The sequence below is a fragment of the Molossus molossus genome, unplaced genomic scaffold (genome assembly GCF_014108415.1).
Source record: "Molossus molossus isolate mMolMol1 unplaced genomic scaffold, mMolMol1.p scaffold_m16_p_1, whole genome shotgun sequence".
Classification (NCBI taxonomy): domain Eukaryota; kingdom Metazoa; phylum Chordata; class Mammalia; order Chiroptera; family Molossidae; genus Molossus; species Molossus molossus.
Genome location: NW_023425344.1, coordinates 2,066,007 through 2,084,336, shown reverse-complemented (window position 1 = coordinate 2,084,336; position 18,330 = coordinate 2,066,007). Strand labels below are relative to the sequence as shown.

Below are 18,330 nucleotides of genomic sequence, written 5' to 3'. Positions count from 1 at the left end.
TCTTAGGAACGCCGGGTGGGAAGCAAGAGCACACGAGCCTCGCAGCCAGGGGCCCCGTAGCTCTGAGGTCGGCGGCCACTTCTCCTGGTGTCTCTGTGGCCCTGAGCAACCTGTCCTTCGGCCTCAGGGTCCGTACCGATTAAAGACGGCAGAATGTAGTCTATGAGTCCAAGACCAACATGCAGACTGACCGAGAGAACCTTTTCTTCTTACTTATAACCTGTAAAGAAATCGAAGAGACGCACCAAGATGGGAAGACATGTCTAAGCGGTCTGTGCAGTCTCTGAGCTTCAGGGCATGCTCATGGAACTGTGGCCTTCCCCTCCCTCTGCCACAGGGGCTGCAGGGCCCAGGGGCTGCAGGGCCCAGGCCCACCCCCTGGCACCAGGGTCTGAAGTGGGAAAGGAGGTGGGACTGGAGGGTGGAAAGCCCCTCAGAGGGGAACCACTACCACCAGCCAGGACACGACTTCCTTAGAAAGGACAGAGGCTGTGAGTCAGGGACTTCCCACACTTGGGAAGTTCAGCTTTAAGAACAGTGCACAATGGCCTTGTCAGACGGTCCCTAAGGTCCTTGAACCCACTGCTGCCAGAGGGACTTCGGAGGCCAGGAAAGCCTAGTATTTAGGGTTCAACTGAACACAGAGAACAAACTTCTCAGACAGGTGCGCTTCTTGCAGAGATGAGACTTTCACCAGAAAAGAAAAACGAGAACACAGTGGGAAGGGCAGCGTGACCAGAATCTCGTAAAACACTCACTTCGTCCTGGATTTGGCAACGGGTCCTATTTCTTTTTAAGGAAGTTATTCCCACGCCAGGCTTAGGACGGATTAAATGACATGGTTATCACTATACATAAAATAGGTAACACAATTCCTTTGATTAAAAAATTAAATCCCAAGCACAAACAGCAGACCCCTCTGGTGTCCGCGCCCGGTGTGGGCACACCTGCAGCCCCAGGTGCACGGCTCTGGCTGTCCGGGGCTGGCGTCAGGACAGGGGCAGCGCGTGCCCACCGGGGGCTCCCAGCCCCACCCCCGGGAAAGCAACCCTTCCTCGGCCCGCGATGCGGCCAGCCTCGAGCCCATCGGCTTTGGCTATCATCTGGACTTCAGACCCACAGTCAGCACCTAAACAAAAAGAAAGTTCTGGTTCCTTTTGATAAATTATAAAATTCAACTGCCAGAACCCAGAAAAACAGATTAATTAAAATCATGTAAAAACAACCTCTACGATAGGACTTCACTGAGTTCATAAGGAACAAGGAACATTTGGAAGAAACCCTCCACACGGCCTCGGAGCTCAGACGAAGCATGGACCGGGCCCCCTGGGGGCTGCGAGGTCCCGGCCTCTCCTTGAATCAGTCCCATTCATAGATTCCCACGCACGAAGTAATGAAAGACAAAGGTTTTGGTTGCTCCTCCCCCACAACCTCTCAGCAGCTGAGTGTGTCACCCGTCCCGGGCCTGCTCCGACTCGGCAGGAGCTCCGAGCGCGTCCCTCCCTGGTGTGCGAGCCGGTTGGACCGCAGGGGCCGCAGGCTCGGGCTTGTGGGCCCAGGCGTGTGGCGCCGGCCGACCGTCCCAGTGAAGGCCTCCACAGCACACGGCGGCCCCGGGGCCAGGCCAGCTCCCCCTAAGCAGCCCCGACTGAAATCCTCCCCTGGGGCGGAAATGGCAAAGAAAACCCTATTGTGGATGAGTTCATGGCAAATACACTTTCACAGTTTGAACACTTCATTAAAAATAATAAAAATATACATCAGAAATTGTGACTTACCACCGTCAGACACAGTTGCAGACTGAAAGAAAAGAGAGAGAGACATGAGTTAATTAGGCCTCATGACAAACGTCAGGAAACAGCGCGTCCATCCGAGGACACCGCGGGAGCGTCCGGGAGGCCCTGCTCCCGGCAGGTGTGCGGAGAACCAACACCTCCGTGAGTCAAGCTCCCACTTCCTGAGCGAGCTCCGCCCATGCTGGTGGGCAGCCAGGCCGCATCAGGACGAGCGGAAGTCATCGTCATTTTCGTTGGAAAAGAACAAATCCCAGCACGTTGCACCTCAGTCTTAGTAACACCTCAATGAGGACATGTCTCCACACTCAGTCTTTGAGCCCGGGGCTGCGGTCTGTGGGCACAGGCAGCATCAGGAGACGGGCGACCTGCCAACAGACCGCTCAGTGCCGCTGGCTTGCAAGTCAGCTGTGCCCGGTGCCAGCGCTGCGCTGGGCACAATACACCCTCCTCGGTGCCCGGCACTAGTACCACCTCCACTGTCCAGGGCAGACCCAGGCCCCGCCACGCCAGCTGCGGGAGGAGTGGCCGCCGCAGGCTGGTGGGGGAGGCTCCCAAGGAGGCACCTGGAAGAGGGCGAGGCCGGGGGAGGGGAGAGGCTGGCTCCGAGGCACAGGGGCAGGACCGGGCTGCAGCCAGTCCTGGAAGGAGGAGGCTGTGGAGGAAGGTCCTGGCATGGCAGCCATGGACTAGCAAAGCTACTGCAGGCCCGGGCTGGCCACAGTGGCTGAGAAGGTCTGCGTGGGCATGTGCTGCCTCCCACAGCTGAGGCTGCCTTCGTGGGAAGGTCACTTCCACCTGGACACGTGGAGGGAGGAGAATCTGGGAAGTGGGGGGGAGGGGGGAGCCCAGGCAGAGGAGCTGGGAGGAAGCAGGTCTGGGGCAGGTGACTGGCACCCTTGCTGAGGTGTCCCAGCCCCAGCGCGGAGAACAGCGCCCAGCCCTGGCCCCAAAGGCGGCTGTATGTGGACCGTCCCAGGTCCGAAGAAGAGTAAAGCACAGGCTTCTCGGACTGCAGGGGCTGCCTCCCGGGCCGCCTTGCTGCAGGCCCGGCTCCAGCGTGGAAACGGCCGGCCTCTGCAGAGGCAGGTGAGCCTGAGGGCAGGCTGTGGGGACTGCCCTGCCCAAGGCGCTGAGAGCGCCCAGACTTGAGCCTGGGAGGCCACGCACAACACCCCTTCCCAGGTCCTGGGCCCCCACAACAAGCAGAGGTCAGGTTTAAGACCCTTCAGGCCACAATGCCAACAAGTGAAGGCCAGATGTGCCTGGGGCTGGCCAGGCAGCCAGTGAGAGCCCCCTCCCTCCAGGGCAGGGGCGGGAGGGAGCACGCGTGCCCCTGAGCTGTGAAACTCCGCGCCCACCGGATTTTGTACTTTCTGCTTGACCTCCCCTCCCAATGCTAAGGCTCCCAACCCCTGCAGCCTGCGTGGCGATGGGGGGCCTCTCTCATCCCGAGCAGACCTGACCTAGCCCCTCACCTGGTGGGACGTATACCTACAAGACCAGAGAGCCCGACGAAGCAGCCCACCCTCCTCCCCAAGGAAGGGCTTGGACGTCCAGAGGACACCACTTCCTGACAGGGTGGGTGAGGGGCAGCCCGCTTCAAACCATTCCGAGTGTCGGGTCAGAAATACTGCAACGGATCCTGGCACCTTGTCAGAAACTTCAAACAGTGAAACACGTGTTGCTGTGTGTCCGGTTTTTAAACTGTCATCTTGCAGGAGAGCAGCCCGCAGCCAGTGCGTGGCTCTCGGCCCTCGGCCCTCGGCGCCAGGGCCCGACTTCCATCGCAGAAGCAGGCGGCGCTCCTCCCAGGCTGGCTGGCATGTGGACGCTGTCCCTCTCCCACACTCACAGTCAGTCACCTGCAGTCAGTCGTGTCAGACGTTAAATAACATCAAGGCAAATTATCCCGAGACTATGAGAAGGAGACCTGCAGGGGCTGCACGAACCAGAAACTGTCAACAGTAACAGCAAGAGTAAACCATGAAATGTAAGCTTCATAAATGTGAAGGACGGATTCACTTCGGGTTACAGTCATGGCTCAAACTAATTTCTCAGGCTTCAACAGACAGGACAAAGGCACTACAAAATCCCTGCACAGATCCCCCAAATGCACTGAGACAAGGGCCAGGGGAGAGGTGTCGCTGAAGCCAAGGAGACAGGGAAGGTGGTGGCTGATTGGGATGCCACGGGGCAGGGAGGAGGGTGGGGACCACGTGGACGTGGGCCCAGCGTGAGGAGGGCTCGGGGAGAGGCTTTCGGTGCAGAGGGAGCAGACCCAGGGAAAGTTCAACAGCCGTGTTTTTTTAAAGTATTCTTTATGTTTTAGAACAGCTTTAGATTCATAGAGAAAGCAGTACAGTAACAAACATACTTTTTTATATACTGCTGATCCCAAAGAAGTAAGGGGAAGTCCCTGAGGGAGGGAGAGGGGACAGGGATGGAGCAGTCAGCAAATGCACCGCCCCTGGCAGGCAGGGCTGGGCATCACCGGAGCAGCAGCCCACTCAGAGATGCCCAAGGCCAGGCGGCCACAACATGAGTCCTTCTGGGGAGAAGCAGCCCAACAGAGGCCACAGGAGATCCAAAAAAGTGAGCCCACGCAAATATGAGCTCACAACTCAAAACTCCCCTATCACGAAGAAAAAACCGCCACAAGGAAGAGCAGCAGAACTGACAGTGAGGGAGTCTCAGACACGGGAAGTCCACTGCAGAGCGCCAGACACCTATGGAATCGTAGAGAAGTAAAAGCTGCAATAAAGAAAAGAGGAAGTAGGTGGCAGATTTGAAAACGAACCCCCAGAATGTTTGATAATGAAACTACAGCAGTTGAAATTAAACACTCAATAGAGGGTCACAGAGATTAGAAGGTTGAAGAGAAAAACTGGAAATTGGAACTCAGACCTGAAAAAAATAAGGCACAGAGACTAGAGCAGTTGTGCATAGGGTGGGTGCACACAGAGCGGGTGTGCACAGAGCAGGTGTGTACAGAGCAGATGCGCACAGAACGGGTGCCCACAGAGAAGGTGCGCACAGAGGGGGTATTCACAGGGCGGGAGTGCACAGGGCGGGAGTGCACAGGGCGGGTGTGCACAGGGCAGGTGTGCACAGGTGGGTATGCACAGGGCGGGTGTGCACGGGCGGGTGTGCACAGGGCAGGTGTGCACGGGCGGGTGTGCACAGGGCGGGTGTGCACAGAGCAGGTGTGCACAGGTGGGTGTGCACAGGGCGGGTGTGCACCGGCGGGTGTGCACAGGGCAGGTGTGCATAGGGCGGGTGTGCACAGGGCGGGAGTGCACAGAGCGGGTGTGCACAGGGCGGGTGTGCACAGAGCGGATGCGCACAGAATAGGAGTGCACAGAGCGGGTATGCACAGGGCGGGTGTGCACAGGGCGGGAGTGCACAGAGCGGGTGTGCACAGGGCGGAGGTGCACAGAGCGGGTGTGCACAGGGCGGGAGTGCACAGGGCGGGTGTGCACAGGGCAGGTGTGCACAGGTGGGTATGCACAGGGCGGGTGTGCACAGAGCGGGTATGCACAGGGCAGGTGTGCACAGGGCGGGAGTGCACAGAGCAGATATGCACAGGGCGGGTGTGCACAGGGCAGGTGTGCACGGGCGGGTGTGCACAGGGCAGGTGTGCACAGGGCGGGTGTGCACAGGGCGGGAGTGCACAGAGCGGGTATGCACAGGGCGGGTGTGCACAGGGCGGATGCGCACAGAATAGGAGTGCACAGAGCGGGTATGCACAGGGCGGGTGTGCACAGGGCGGGAGTGCACAGAGTGGGTGTGCACAGGGCGGGAGTGCACAGAGCGGGTGTGCACAGGGCGGGTGTGCACAGGGCAGGTGTGCACAGGTGGGTATGCACAGGGCGGGTGTGCACAGAGCGGGTATGCACAGGGCAGGTGTGCACAGGGCGGGAGTGCACAGGGCAGATATGCACAGGGCGGGTGTGCACAGGGCAGGTGTGCACAGGGCGGGAGTGCACAGAGCAGATATGCACAGGGCGGGTGTGCACAGGGCAGGTGTGCACGGGCGGGTGTGCACAGGGCAGGTGTGCACAGGGCGGGTGTGCACAGGGCGGGAGTGCACAGAGCGGGTATGCACAGGGCGGGTGTGCACAGGGCGGGAGTGCACAGGGCGGGTGTGCACAGCGCGGATGCGCACAGAATAGGAGTGCACAGAGAAGGTGGAGAGCACGCAGGAGACCTGAAAGAATTCACCGCCCACAAGCCACCCCTGCAGGAGCCTCAAGGCTGTCCACCAGGAAGAGGTGTCTAGGGTTCCATATGTCTCAGTGGCCGGCATTTTCCAAGAAGAACTCAAAATCCCCGAGCCACAGACTCAAATGTATTTCCTTCCCTTCCCCTAGTCTGGGTCACTGTGGCAAAAGAGTACTTTCCGAGCCCAAAACTCTAAGGAAAGTTCTAGGCATCTGGGGAGCTACAGGCTGGTGGCCTCTGTGCACAGAGTTCTCCTGGAGGGGCCAGCAAGGACTCAGAGGTCATGGATATCCCCTGCCCACCCCACATCTGCTTATAACTTCAGAACCAGCTCAGATGGGTCCTGTCCTGTTTCCCATGCGGCCTGGAACCAAGTCCAAACCTGGGATACACACTCATGAGGGACACCTGTGAGCCCTCCACTGCTCCCACTGTGGAACAAACGGCCGGGACAGGACCCTCTCCGAGGCCAAAGGTCTGCTGTCCAGGAAGATCTGGTGCTGAAGCCCCTGAAATCCCGCCCTGAACCCTGAATGGGAGACAGGTCTGAGCCCTGCCTCCTGTCCCCTGACTGACCAACTCACAAATAAAAGCCTTTTTCATTTCTTAAAAGCTGCGGCCACACAGACCAGTGCACTGGGGGCCAGCCAGCGGGCTTCATTCGTGGTCCCCCACCCCCTCTGCTCACATCCCAACCTGAGGTTAACCTACAAGGAAAGCCCGTGGAGAGAGTTAATGTCACCCAGAGGTGAGACCAGTGTCCTCCTCCCCGTTCACACCGAGCGAGAGACAGGTTACTTAATCTGCACACAATGCACAGCCAGCACCACCTGCTTCTGTTTGCTGCCTGACCCACACTGGTCCGCCAGCCTACCTGGTAGGGACACCGCTCTGCCACCATGTCCACCAACACCCAGCTGCCTGCCCGGGAGGGCCAGGGTGGAGAGCAGCGCAGGGGCACACGGCTGGGCGTCCTTCCCAGAGGAGGTGTGGGGCAGGGGTGAAGCGTCAGCGCCCTGCGGACAGGTGCCAGCAGGGAGAGGAGGGCGGCAGGCACCTGTGGGGAGCGAGGGGCACAGCGCACCTTACTGGGGCCAGCACTTGGTGTGGGGGGAAGGTGCAGGCCGACAGCCCACCACCAACGGGGAGTGTGGAAAAGGCAGGGAACCCAGCTCATGTCTACTTGCCTTGGGATTGTAACATGTCCAACTCCGACCAAATTACCCTTTTTACGCCTGGTTTGCATATCTCCAGCACATGCTGGCTGACAGGCAAAGCAGTTCAAAAGGGCAAAGGTTCCGAAAACCCCAGAGATCATTCCAGAGAAAAGCAGCACGAACAGCTCGCGTGACTCCTGGAGTCAGGCATTCCCCAGTGCCGGGCCCTCGCCAGACTGCCGTAAACACTCATGAATTAAGACTGGACATCCCTTGTGTTTATTCTGATACCCAGTACAATCTGTATTAATGACTTGTTTTCATTTTCTGCACTTCCTGGATTCCTCCCCAAACCCCAAATCCACGTGTTATACTTTCAAAAGAAGAGCAGCCACGGGGCGAGCTGCCAGGGAGGAGGTTCCCGAAGGTAGCCGGCAGCCCTCAGCAGGGCTACGACCCGCCTCCCGGCGGGAATCACGGTGTCAGTGCACCGTCTCAAAGGAGCCTACAGTGTCTCAGTGGTGTGATTACGCCAAGACGTCTGACAGCTCGGGTCGGCTGTGACACCAGCGGGAACTGACTTGGTTTATTCCTGGCAGGAACACGGACCACACACGTGCTGTAGATATTTTATTTTGAGTTAATGTTTAGAAAGTTGAGATGGTTTATATGAAAAGTTGTATATGATGAATCTAGCCTTTATCAAGGTTGATTCTACTAGTAATATTAGACAACAGCAATTATGAGAACACACCGTTTACAAATTCCTTTTGTGTGGGTCCTGAGCCTGGTGCAGGGCAGGCTGGGGGACAGTCTCTAAGCGGCAGCACAGAAGGCCCGGGGCAGGAGGGAAGCCCTCAACGCTGGCGTCTTCAGCAGACCAGGGCCTCTGCGCTCACAGTCACTGCGGCCTGGGGAGAGGCAGCACAGGCGTGTGCCTGTCCGTCAGGACCTGAGGCGGGGGGGAGCTCCGGTGACTGCTGCCCGTGCACCAGGGACGCCGGAGGACAGCCACGCTGGAGCAGTCCCCTCAGAGACATGGTCGCTTCCCATAGATAACGTGAGCAGGGGCTGACGGCTGAGGAGGTAACGAAGCCCTCCCAACAGGCCAGGCCAGAGAGGCGTGGGGCCGAGCGCGCGCTAAGGGACCGACTGGCCAGGCCTCTGCAGAGGTGGGGGGTCCTCTGGGAGAAGAGGGGCAACAGGCACAAGTTGGTTCATCTGAGCTAAAAAGAACGTCAAATACCAAAGAGCTCAGTGCCAGCCGTGAGCTCACCCTCGGCAGGCTTAGCGACAAGCAGGTGGCGTGCTCCCAACACATCAGCCCACGGAGCACGCCTGCCGTGCTCGCCAGCAGCCAAGCCCACGGCTCCACGCGCCCCCATCCCCCTCAGGTGTCCCCTCTTCCCTGGGCCCAAGCCGTGCTAAGACTGCAGAGGGGACGCCTTCCTCCCAGGCTGCCTGCCCAGCGGCCCACGAGAGGAGCAGGGCAGAGCGTCTGGTCAGTGCCGCAGGGACAGAGGCCTGGCTCTACAGCCAGAGCCCTCACAAGGCACAGGCACCCTGACCCCCTTCACCACGGGCTGTCTTCCTCGTGGTGCTCCTCCGGCTCTGCCCGGCCCAGGCGCTCCTGTAAGTGCGCAGGGGCTGGGCGCTGCCTGGAGAGAACGTCCAGCACCTTCACCTTCAGGCCCTCAGCGCCCAGTGCAGAGGGAGGTAAAGCCCTGTCTCTCAGCCCTTCCCTCAGCCCCTGAGCTCCAAGGCCCTGCCTGGGCAGACCGGGTCACAGCAAACCTGCTGCACCCGAGGTGCTCCCAAAACGCTGACACAGCAGAATCGAACTTAATGACCAGGAAGGGAAGGGGGCAGCGCCCAGCACCGACACCCTGCACAGCCCCAGCCCGACGCCCAGCGGGCGAGGGGTTGCATACACGGAGAGAGGCGGCCGCACACCACTGACAGCAGAGCAGGTCAGGTGCCCTGGGCCCTGGCTGGGACATGCTCAAGCTGCTCAGAGGATGGAAAGGACAGCCCGTGCGATGCTGAGATCACCATGCAGTCACCACACTGCTCCTGCCCTGCCTTCTGCTCAGGCCCCGAGAGAACCGCCCGGACGGCTGCCTCGGCCAAGGCAGCAGCACACCCAGGCGAGGCTCCGTCAGACCCAGCGGGGCGCTCAGAGCCAGCCCAAGGCGGGCGTGTGACGGGTAGATTGCTCAAGCTGTCTCTGTGACAGTTCACATTCCTCTCGGGCTGGGCCTGTGTCCCTCACTAGCACACAGACTGCGGCCCTCGTGAGGGGTCGAGATGAGGAGGCTCTGCCCTGCAGAGGGGCGTGTGCCCGCTCAGCCTCCCCTGCGCTCACCGTTAGAGAGACAGGAGCTGGTTCCCCGCCAGCCCACCCAGCTCTTTCTGGGACAGCCCTCCAAGCTCTCCTGGACGACGGTTCGGGAAACCACCCACAAAGGGTTACAAGTTCTCCACTTCATCATGAAAGCAGCTTACAAGGAACACAGCCTTTTAAAGCCTGTGACAAAGCCTGGCTTCTAGTGAGTACACACCCTCTGGACGGGCGCCCAGCCTTCTGTCCCCCCATTTTAAAGATGAACAAGCTGAGGCTCAGAGAGAAGCAGCCCTCCCAGTCCCTCCAGCCTCACCCAGTGATCTGCGATGACTAACCTGGGCCCCGCGGCTGCTGCACGAACACCCCACCTGCCACCGCCTCACTCCACGAGGCAGCCACGCAGCTTTGTTGCTAGGACACGACCACACAACCAGCCCGTGTCAGCACCTGCACGCACAGCTCATTTGCCAGTCTGAGCGTCCGCAAACTTCTCAAAAGCAACCCGAATCACTATGTAGACTAGCACAGTGGCAGGTTTTAGTCACCTTTTTTTTTCAAAAACTCAGAATAAAAGCCAACATCTTCAACCTACTGAAATGCAAACACAGTCCCCACAGAGGCAGAGAGAACTAACTGGGCACTTGGTCCACTGCGGACATCCTGGCGGAGCACAGCCTTGGCACCCGAGCCCGCAGCGCCGAGCGCCCACAGCCTCATGCGCCAGCCCCGCCTTCCGCTCCAGTGCAGGGGCTTCCGAAATACACACTAAGTATTTTCAAAACATTCAAACCTGCACGTGTTCCATCAGCATAATTCCTGACCTGGCCAGCTGCCCCATTTCTGCTCCCTACCTGAAAGGAAGCTGTCACCCCCTTTCCTGCCCCCTCCAAACCCGCCCCAGCTGAATGTCCCTCTCCTGGCCTCCACGGGTCCTAATTAGGCGTTAAGAAAACACATGGAGACGAGACAATGCAGGAAAGCACGCATGTAAAGTCGGTGCCTGTAATTAGTGACACTCCCATAAGTAACTTCAATTTACTTTAACCTTTCCATTGGCTCAGCACAGAGCCACAAGGAAAATAAAAATTATTCCTTCTACTTAATCTCAAACCTTCAAAAACGTTTACAATAAGTTCAACTGCATAAGCTCAGTAACAAGCAGACATTGAATAGGGCTGTCAGCAGTTCTCTAGGTGTGTGTGAGACAGAATCAACTCATTACGTCCGGAAATGTAAGACATACTGGTCATTAAAAGTATGATACATTTTAATACATTTATCTAACTGAAATTTACTATTTCAACACAATTCACTCAGCTCTGAAACTTAGCAGGACCACGGTATGGACAAGAAAACACTGACGCTTTCTGTAAGGCTGACTCGGGGCACCAGCGGTGTGGTCCCCGAGAGGTGCGGCTGGACCCGGCGTGATGGACCGGCCACCAGCCTGGCTCTGGGCGCTGGCGCGTGGTCCCCGAGCCGGCATCCACAGCCACGGAACTCACTTCGAGCTCCGGGAGGCAGACACCACACACGTTCCCAGAGCTCACAGGTAGAAGCTGCCGTGCACAAGCTGAAAACACAGCAGCGACCAAGCAGCCAAACCTCTGCCGACAGCCCTGTCTCAGCCACAGGGCAGCTGGGTCAACTCACCTGCTCATCACTGAAAACGTGCGTTTCCTCTGACAACCCTCTTCCCAAATTCATCTTAAGACGCGATGATGGCCGAAGCTCAGCAGGCGCGCGGCTCTGAAACACCCCATTGACACGAGCGCACGCCCGTGCACGTCAGGAAAGTTTAAAGACATTTCAGACGCACTGCCATTCCGCTCCCTTCGTCACCCATGGCAACAGGACACTGCAGGAAGCTGTGGCTGGCCAGGGACTCAGACTCTGGATTGTCTCTTGCAAAGAAAAAAAGCCGTTTACATAAATCACACTGTGAGATCATTTTTAAAGTATTTCCTCTACCAAATCAGAAGAAAAAAACGGCAGCTGATAGGGGCGGCGTGTCCGCCGGGACAACAGCTGCGGAGAAGCAGGGGAACGTGTAGCAGCAGAGCCCGCGCCGGCCGCAGCCCTAATTACAGTCTATTATTAGCCTCCTTACGCGTGGGTTCACGGTGCCAGCCCGAAGAATGTCTTCCCAAACCTGTCCCAAACCTCGGCCCACAGTCTGCACTGTCTGCTCCCCGCACCCGACACGAGCTGAAGGAGGGCACCAGGACAGCCCCTGGTTTAGAGGAGGAGAGAGCCAAGAGCTTAGTTCTGGACCCGGGGTCACTCAGAACCTGGTAGCGTCCTGGAGGCTCACCCTAAGTGCTGCTGCTGTCCGGTCTGACAGCAGGGGTAGTGGGCTCTCTCTGGAGTGGGTCCGAGGAACCCCCGTGCTCCCAGGTCAGAAGGGGCAGACCTCAGGGAGCATCGTGTCGGGGTTGCAAACGCACACCCCGCAGACACTGGGCAGGGATAAGGGCCCTCCAGTGCGTAGACAGGCCGTCCGCTGGGAGGTGCTGAGCCTGCCCTGGGAGGGCCCAGAGCGCCCCCACATGAGCACTCATGGACAAAGGACCACGGCTCTGTTCACCGCACAAACGTACACCCACATCAGCTCAAGCTCCCTCAGATGGCTTTTCTCAAGAGAACTGCACACAGAAAAAGTATGAAAATAGCAGGAGCAGGGAGGGGGCACAGGCCTCATCATCACCTTGCCACCACTGAGCATAGAAACTGCCCGGTCTGGGCCCAGGACATGCGGAAGCAGTGAGGACCAAATGAACAGAAAGAGAATGAGGAGGAAGAGGACAAAAGGGAGGAAAAAGAGGAGGAGGAGGAGGAGGAGGTGAAGGAGGATGAAGAGGAGGAGGAGGTGAAGGAGGATGAAGAGGAGGAGGAGGAGGTGAAAGAGGATGAGGAGGAGGTGGAGGATGAAGAGGAGGAGGAGGTGAAGGAGGATGAAGAGGAGGAGGAGGAGGTGGAGGAGGATGAAGAGGAGGAGGTGGTGGTGAAGGAGGATGAAGAGGAGGAGGAGGAGGTGAAGGAGGATGAAGAGGAGGAGGAGGAGGTGAAGGAGGATGAAGAGAAGGAGATGGTGGAGGAGGATGAAGAGGAGGAGGTGGTGGAGGAGGATGAAGAGGAGGAGGTGGTGGAGGAGGATGAGGAGGAGGAGGAGGTGGTGAAGGAGGATGAAGAGAAGGAGATGGTGGAGGAGGATGAAAGGAGGAGGTGGTGGAGGAGGATGAAGAGGAGGAGGTGGTGGAGGAGGATGAAGAGGAGGAGATGGTGGAGGAGGATGAAGAGGAGGAGATGGTGGAGGAGGATGAAGAGGAGGAGGTGGTGGAGGAGGATGAAGAGGAGGAGGTGGAGGTGAAGGAGGATGAAGAGGAGGAGGAGGAGGAGAAGGAGGATGAAGAGGAGGAGGTGGTGGAGGAGGATGAAGAGGAGGAGGTGGTGGAGGAGGATGAAGAGGAGGAGGTGGTGGAGGAGGATGAAGAGGAGGAGGTGGTGGAGGAGGATGAAGAGGAGGAGGAGGAGGTGAAGGAGGATGAAGAGGAGGAGGAGGAGGTGAAGGAGGATGAAGAGGAGGAGGTGGTGGAGGAGGATGAAGAGGAGGAGGTGGAGGTGAAGGAGGATGAAGAGAAGGAGGAGGTGAAGGAGGATGAAGAGGAGGAGGTGGTGGAGGAGGATGAAGAGGAGGAGGAGGAGGTGAAGGAGGATGAAGAGAAGGAGGTGGTGAGGAGGATGAAGAGGAGGAGGAGGTGGAGGAGGATGAAGAGGAGGAGGAGGAGGTGAAGGAGGAGAAGAGGGGAGGATGTGGACGGAGGAATGAGAGTAGTAGAGGTGGTGAAGGACGGATGAAGAGAAGGAGATGGTGGAGGAGGATGAAAGGAGGAGGGTGGTGAGAGGAGGATGAAGAGGAGGAGGTGGTGGAGGAGGATGAAGAGGAGGAGGTGGTGGAGGAGGATGAAGAGGAGGAGGAGGAGGTGGAGGAGGATGAAGAGGAGGAGGTGGTGGAGGAGGATGAAGAGGAGGAGGGTGGAGGTGAAGGAGGATGCAGAGGAGGAGGAGGAGGAGAGGAGGATGAAGAGGAGGAGGTGGTGGAGGAGGATGAAGAGGAGGAGGTGGTGGAGGAGGATGAAGAGGAGGAGGTGGTGGAGGAGGATGAAGAGGAGGAGGTGGTGGAGGAGGATGAAGAGGAGGAGGTGGAGGAGGATGAGAGGAGAGGATGGTGAAGGAGGATAGAGCAGGAGGAGGTGAGGAGGATGAAGAGGAGGAGGTGGTGGGAGGAGGATGAAGAGGAGGAGGTGGTGGAGGAGGATGAGAGGAGGAGGGTGAAGGAGGATGAAGAGGAGGAGGAGGAGGAGGAGGATGAAGAGGAGGAGGTGGTGGAGGAGGATGAAGAGGAGGAGGAGGAGGTGAAGGAGGATGAAGAGGAGGAGGAGGTGGAGGAGGATGAAGAGGAGGAGGAGGAGGTGGTGGAGGAGGATGAAGAGGAGGAGGTGGTGGAGGAGGATGAAGGAGGAGGAGGTGGAGGAGGAGGGATGAAGGAGGAGAAGAGGAGGAGGTGGTGGAGGAGGATGAAGAGGAGGAGGAGGTGGAGGATGAAGAGGAGGAGGAGGTGGTGGAGGAGGATGAAGAGGAGGAGGAGGTGGTGGAGGAGGATGAAGAGGAGGAGGAGGAGGTGAAGGAGGATGAAGAGGAGGAGGAGGTGGAGGAGGATGAAGAGGAGGAGGTGGTGAAGGAGGATGAAGAGGAGGAGGTGAAGGAGGATGAAGAGGAGGAGGAGGTGGTGAAGGAGGATGAAGAGGAGGAGGTGGTGGAGGAGGATGAAGAGGAGGAGGAGGTGAAGGAGGATGAAGAGGAGGAGGAGGAGGTGAAGGAGGATGAAGAGGAGGAGGTGGTGAAGGAGGATGAAGAGGAGGAGGAGGAGGTGAAGGAGGATGAAGAGGAGGAGGAGGAGGTGAAGGAGGATGAAGAGGAGGAGGAGGAGGTGAAGGAGGATGAAGAGGAGGAGGTGGTGGAGGAGGATGAAGAGGAGGAGGAGGAGGATGAAGGAGGATGAGAGGAGGAGGAGAGAGGAGAGGTGAGGAGGATGAAGAGGAGGAGGTGGTGGAGGAGGATGAAGAGGAGGAGGTGAAGGAGGATGAAGAGGAGGAGGAGGAGGTGAAGGAGGATGAAGAGGAGGAGGTGGTGGAGGAGGATGAAGAGGAGGAGGAGGAGGTGAAGGAGGATGAAGAGGAGGAGGAGGTGAAGGAGGATGAAGAGGAGGAGGAGGAGGTGAAGGAGGATGAAGAGGAGGAGGTGGTGGAGGAGGATAAAGAGGAGGAGGAGGAGGTGAAGGAGGATGAAGAGGAGGAGGTGGAGGTGAAGGAGGATGAAAGGAGGAGGTGGTGGAGGATGAAGAGGAGGAGGAGGTGAAGGAGGATGAAGAGGAGGAGGAGGAGGTGAAGGAGGATGAAGAGGAGGAGGAGGAGGTGAAGGAGGATGAAGAGGAGGAGGTGGTGGAGGAGGATGAAGAGGAGGAGGAGGAGGTGAAGGAGGATGAAGAGGAGGAGGAGGTGGTGAAGGAGGATGAAGAGGAGGAGGTGGTGGAGGAGGATGAAGAGGAGGAGGAGGAGGTGAAGGAGGATGAAGAGGAGGAGGAGGAGGAGAAGGAGGATGAAGAGGAGGAGGAGGAGGTGAAGGAGGATGAAGAGGAGGAGGAGGAGGTGAAGGAGGATGAAGAGGAGGAGGAGGAGGTGAAGGAGGATGAAGAGGAGGAGGAGGTGAAGGAGGATGAAGAGGAGGAGGTGGTGAGGGAGGATGAAGAGGAGGAGGAGGTGAAGGAGGATGAAGAGGAGGAGGAGGTGAAGGAGGATGAAGAGGAGGAGGTGAAGGAGGATGAAGAGGAGGAGGTGGTGAGGGAGGATGAAGAGGAGGAGGAGGTGAAGGAGGATGAAGAGGAGGAGGTGGTGAAGGAGGATGAAGAGGAGGAGGTGGTGAGGGAGGATGAAGAGGAGGAGGAGGTGAGGGAGGATGAAGAGGAGGAGGTGGTGGAGGAGGATGAAGAGAAGGAGGTGGTGAAGGAGGATGAAGAGGAGGAGGAGGAGGTGGTGGAGGAGGATGAAGAGGAGGAGGTGGTGAAGGAGGATGAAGAGGAGGAGGTGAAGGAGGATGAAGAGGAGGAGGTGGTGGAGGAGGATGAAGAGAAGGAGGAGGAGGTGGTGGAGGAGGATGAAGAGGAGGAGGAGGAGGTGAAGGAGGATGAAGAGGAGGAGGTGGTGAAGGAGGATGAAGAGGAGGAGGAGGAGGTGGTGGAGGAGGATGAAGAGGAGGAGGAGGAGGTGAAGGAGGATGAAGAGGAGGAGGTGAAGGAGGATGAAGAGGAGGAGGAGGAGGTGAAGGAGGATGAAGTGAGGAGGAGGTGAAGGAGGATGAAGAGGAGGAGGAGGAGGTGAAGGAGGATGAAGAGGAGAAGGTGAAGGAGGATGAAGAGGAGGAGGAGGAGGTGAAGGAGGATGAAGAGAAGGAGGTGGTGAAGGAGGATGAAGAGGAGGAGGAGGCGGTGAAGGAGGATGAAGAGGAGGAGGTGGTGAAGGAGGATGAAGAGGAGGAGGTGGTGGAGGAGGATGAAGAGGAGGAGGTGGTGAAGGAGGATGTAGAGGAGGAGGAGGCGGTGAAGGAGGATGAAGAGGAGGAGGTGGTGAAGGAGGATGAAGAGGAGGAGGTGAAGGAGGATGAAGAGGAGGAGGTGAAGGAGGATGAAGAGGAGGAGGAGGAGGTGAGGGAGGATGAAGAGGAGGAGGAGGAGGTGAAGGAGGATGAAGAGGAGGAGGTGGTGAAGGAGGATGAAGAGGAGGAGGAGGAGGTGAGGGAGGATGAAGAGGAGGAGGAGGAGGTGAAGGAGGATGAAGAGGAGGAGGTGGTGAAGGAGGATGAAGAGGAGGAGGTGAAGGAGGATGAAGAGGAGGAGGTGAAGGAGGATGAAGAGGAGGTGGAGGTGAAGGAGGATGAAGAGGAGGAGGTGGTGAGGGAGGATGAAGAGGAGGAGGAGGTGAAGGAGGATGAAGAGGAGGAGGAGGTGAAGGAGGATGAAGAGGAGGAGGTGGTGAAGGAGGATGAAGAGGAGGAGGTGGTGAGGGAGGATGAAGAGGAGGAGGTGGTGAGGGAGGATGAAGAGGAGGAGGAGGTGAAGGAGGATGAAGAGGAGGAGGTGGTGAGGGAGGATGAAGAGGAGGAGGAGGTGAAGGAGGATGAAGAGGAGGAGGAGGTGAAGGAGGATGAAGAGGAGGAGGTGGTGAAGGAGGATGAAGAGGAGGAGGTGGTGAGGGAGGATGAAGAGTAGGAGGAGGTGAAGGAGGATGAAGAGGAGGAGGTGGGGAAGGAGGATGAAGAGGAGGATGTGGTGAGGGAGGATGAAGAGGAGGAGGTGAAGGAGGATGAAGAGGAGGAGGAGGAGGATAGGGAGGATGAAGAGGAGGAGGAGGAGGAGGAAGAGGAGGAGGATAAGGAGGAAGAGGTGTGCCTGGCGCCAGGAGGATGGGCAGCCGGAAGTTCCTGTGCAGGGCCTGCCAAAGAGCACCTCCTTCACTCTGGGTCCCCCTGCAGCAGTCACTAGTGCACCCCAGCCCACGCTGTTCTTGGAAGGAGAGGGGCCATCAGGACTCCCAAGTCCTCAGTCCCATCCTGGGCACAGCTGGGACAGAGGGCACGGGCGTACACACTCTGCTAAAGTTCAAAGTAACAGGAGGGAGATGAGTGTAGAAAGCAGGGACCACCTCAGATGAAGCTCCCCTCAGCCCTGTGGCCAGAGTCAGACCACCCCACACCACCGATGAAGCTACAAGATGGGAGGCCACAGAGGGCCCTCGGCGCTGGCCTGGGAGGGCTCAGAAGACGCTGCCTCACAGGCCCTTCCTACGTCCACCCCACATCCTGCAGCTGGGCCTCAGCTGTGACCCCCTGGGCGGGACCCTCGAGGTTCCCCGCAACTGGGCTCCATCCTGATCTCAAGTAAGGTGTCTGACGCCTGCTGTCTCCTGACCCAGCCCCCGGCCCCTTGCCTGGACCACCACATGGCCCCTCCTTCTAGCCCCCCACTGTCCCCCTGGCTATGCACTCGCGGAGGCACACCTGCTCAGTGCTGGTGACCGGAGGCCAGTGCCAAGAGCACAGGGCCGCTCTCAGTTTGCCCACTGCTGCCCTCCGAGCCCGAGCAGCGCCCGCACGCAGCAGGTGTCGGTGAGGACTCCGAGAAACCCTAGTGCCCCAAGCGAACAGGGTGTAAAGAGAATTAGGAGAATTTCCTATGGGAATGGTTCAAAGGGAGGATGAGTACATGAAAGACCAAAATGGGCAAAAACCTCGAAGTGAGTTAAATTCTCCTAGAAATAAGAAACAGCAAACTTAAGAAATAAGGTTATAACAAAACCTTGTTTTGAAATGTCCGTGTAAACTGCATCCTGGATCAAGTGAACTCCGCAACTATGGGGCGTCCCAGAGGTGAGCCAGCCGCTGGGAGGAACGTACCAAACCGGCCAAGCAGCCTCAGCCTGGTCTGAGGCCTAAGCAGGTCCCGCCGGCCTCTGGCGGGGTGACCGCTCTGAAGACAAGCGCACCGCAGGTCAGGCTCGGGTTTTCAGAGGGCTGTGCCACAGAGGAAGCAGCCCAGAAGCCGCCCTGCCCTTGCTCCCCCTCTCCCTGCCCAAGGAGACTGCTGGACACAGTCTGGGCCTTGGCGCCCCCTGCTGTCCAAGACTGGCACTGCCAGTTCCTGCCTGGGTGCCCCCTGGCCCAGCTCCAGTAAGAAACCAGAGGGCTCCCTCCAGCAGAT

General features: G+C 58.3%; 1 protein-coding gene across 2 annotated transcripts in view; it reads right to left on the bottom strand.

The window, feature by feature from the left end:
* Window positions 1–18,330, bottom strand: part of RGS12 (regulator of G protein signaling 12) — an 83,887-nt gene that overhangs the window by 40,674 nt on the left and 24,883 nt on the right. For both annotated transcript variants that reach the window (XM_036275345.1, XM_036275353.1), the window contains exon 3: window positions 1,779–1,800. In XM_036275345.1, coding sequence (XP_036131238.1) covers window positions 1,779–1,800 — 22 coding nt within the window. The remainder of the gene's footprint in view (window positions 1–1,778; window positions 1,801–18,330) is intronic.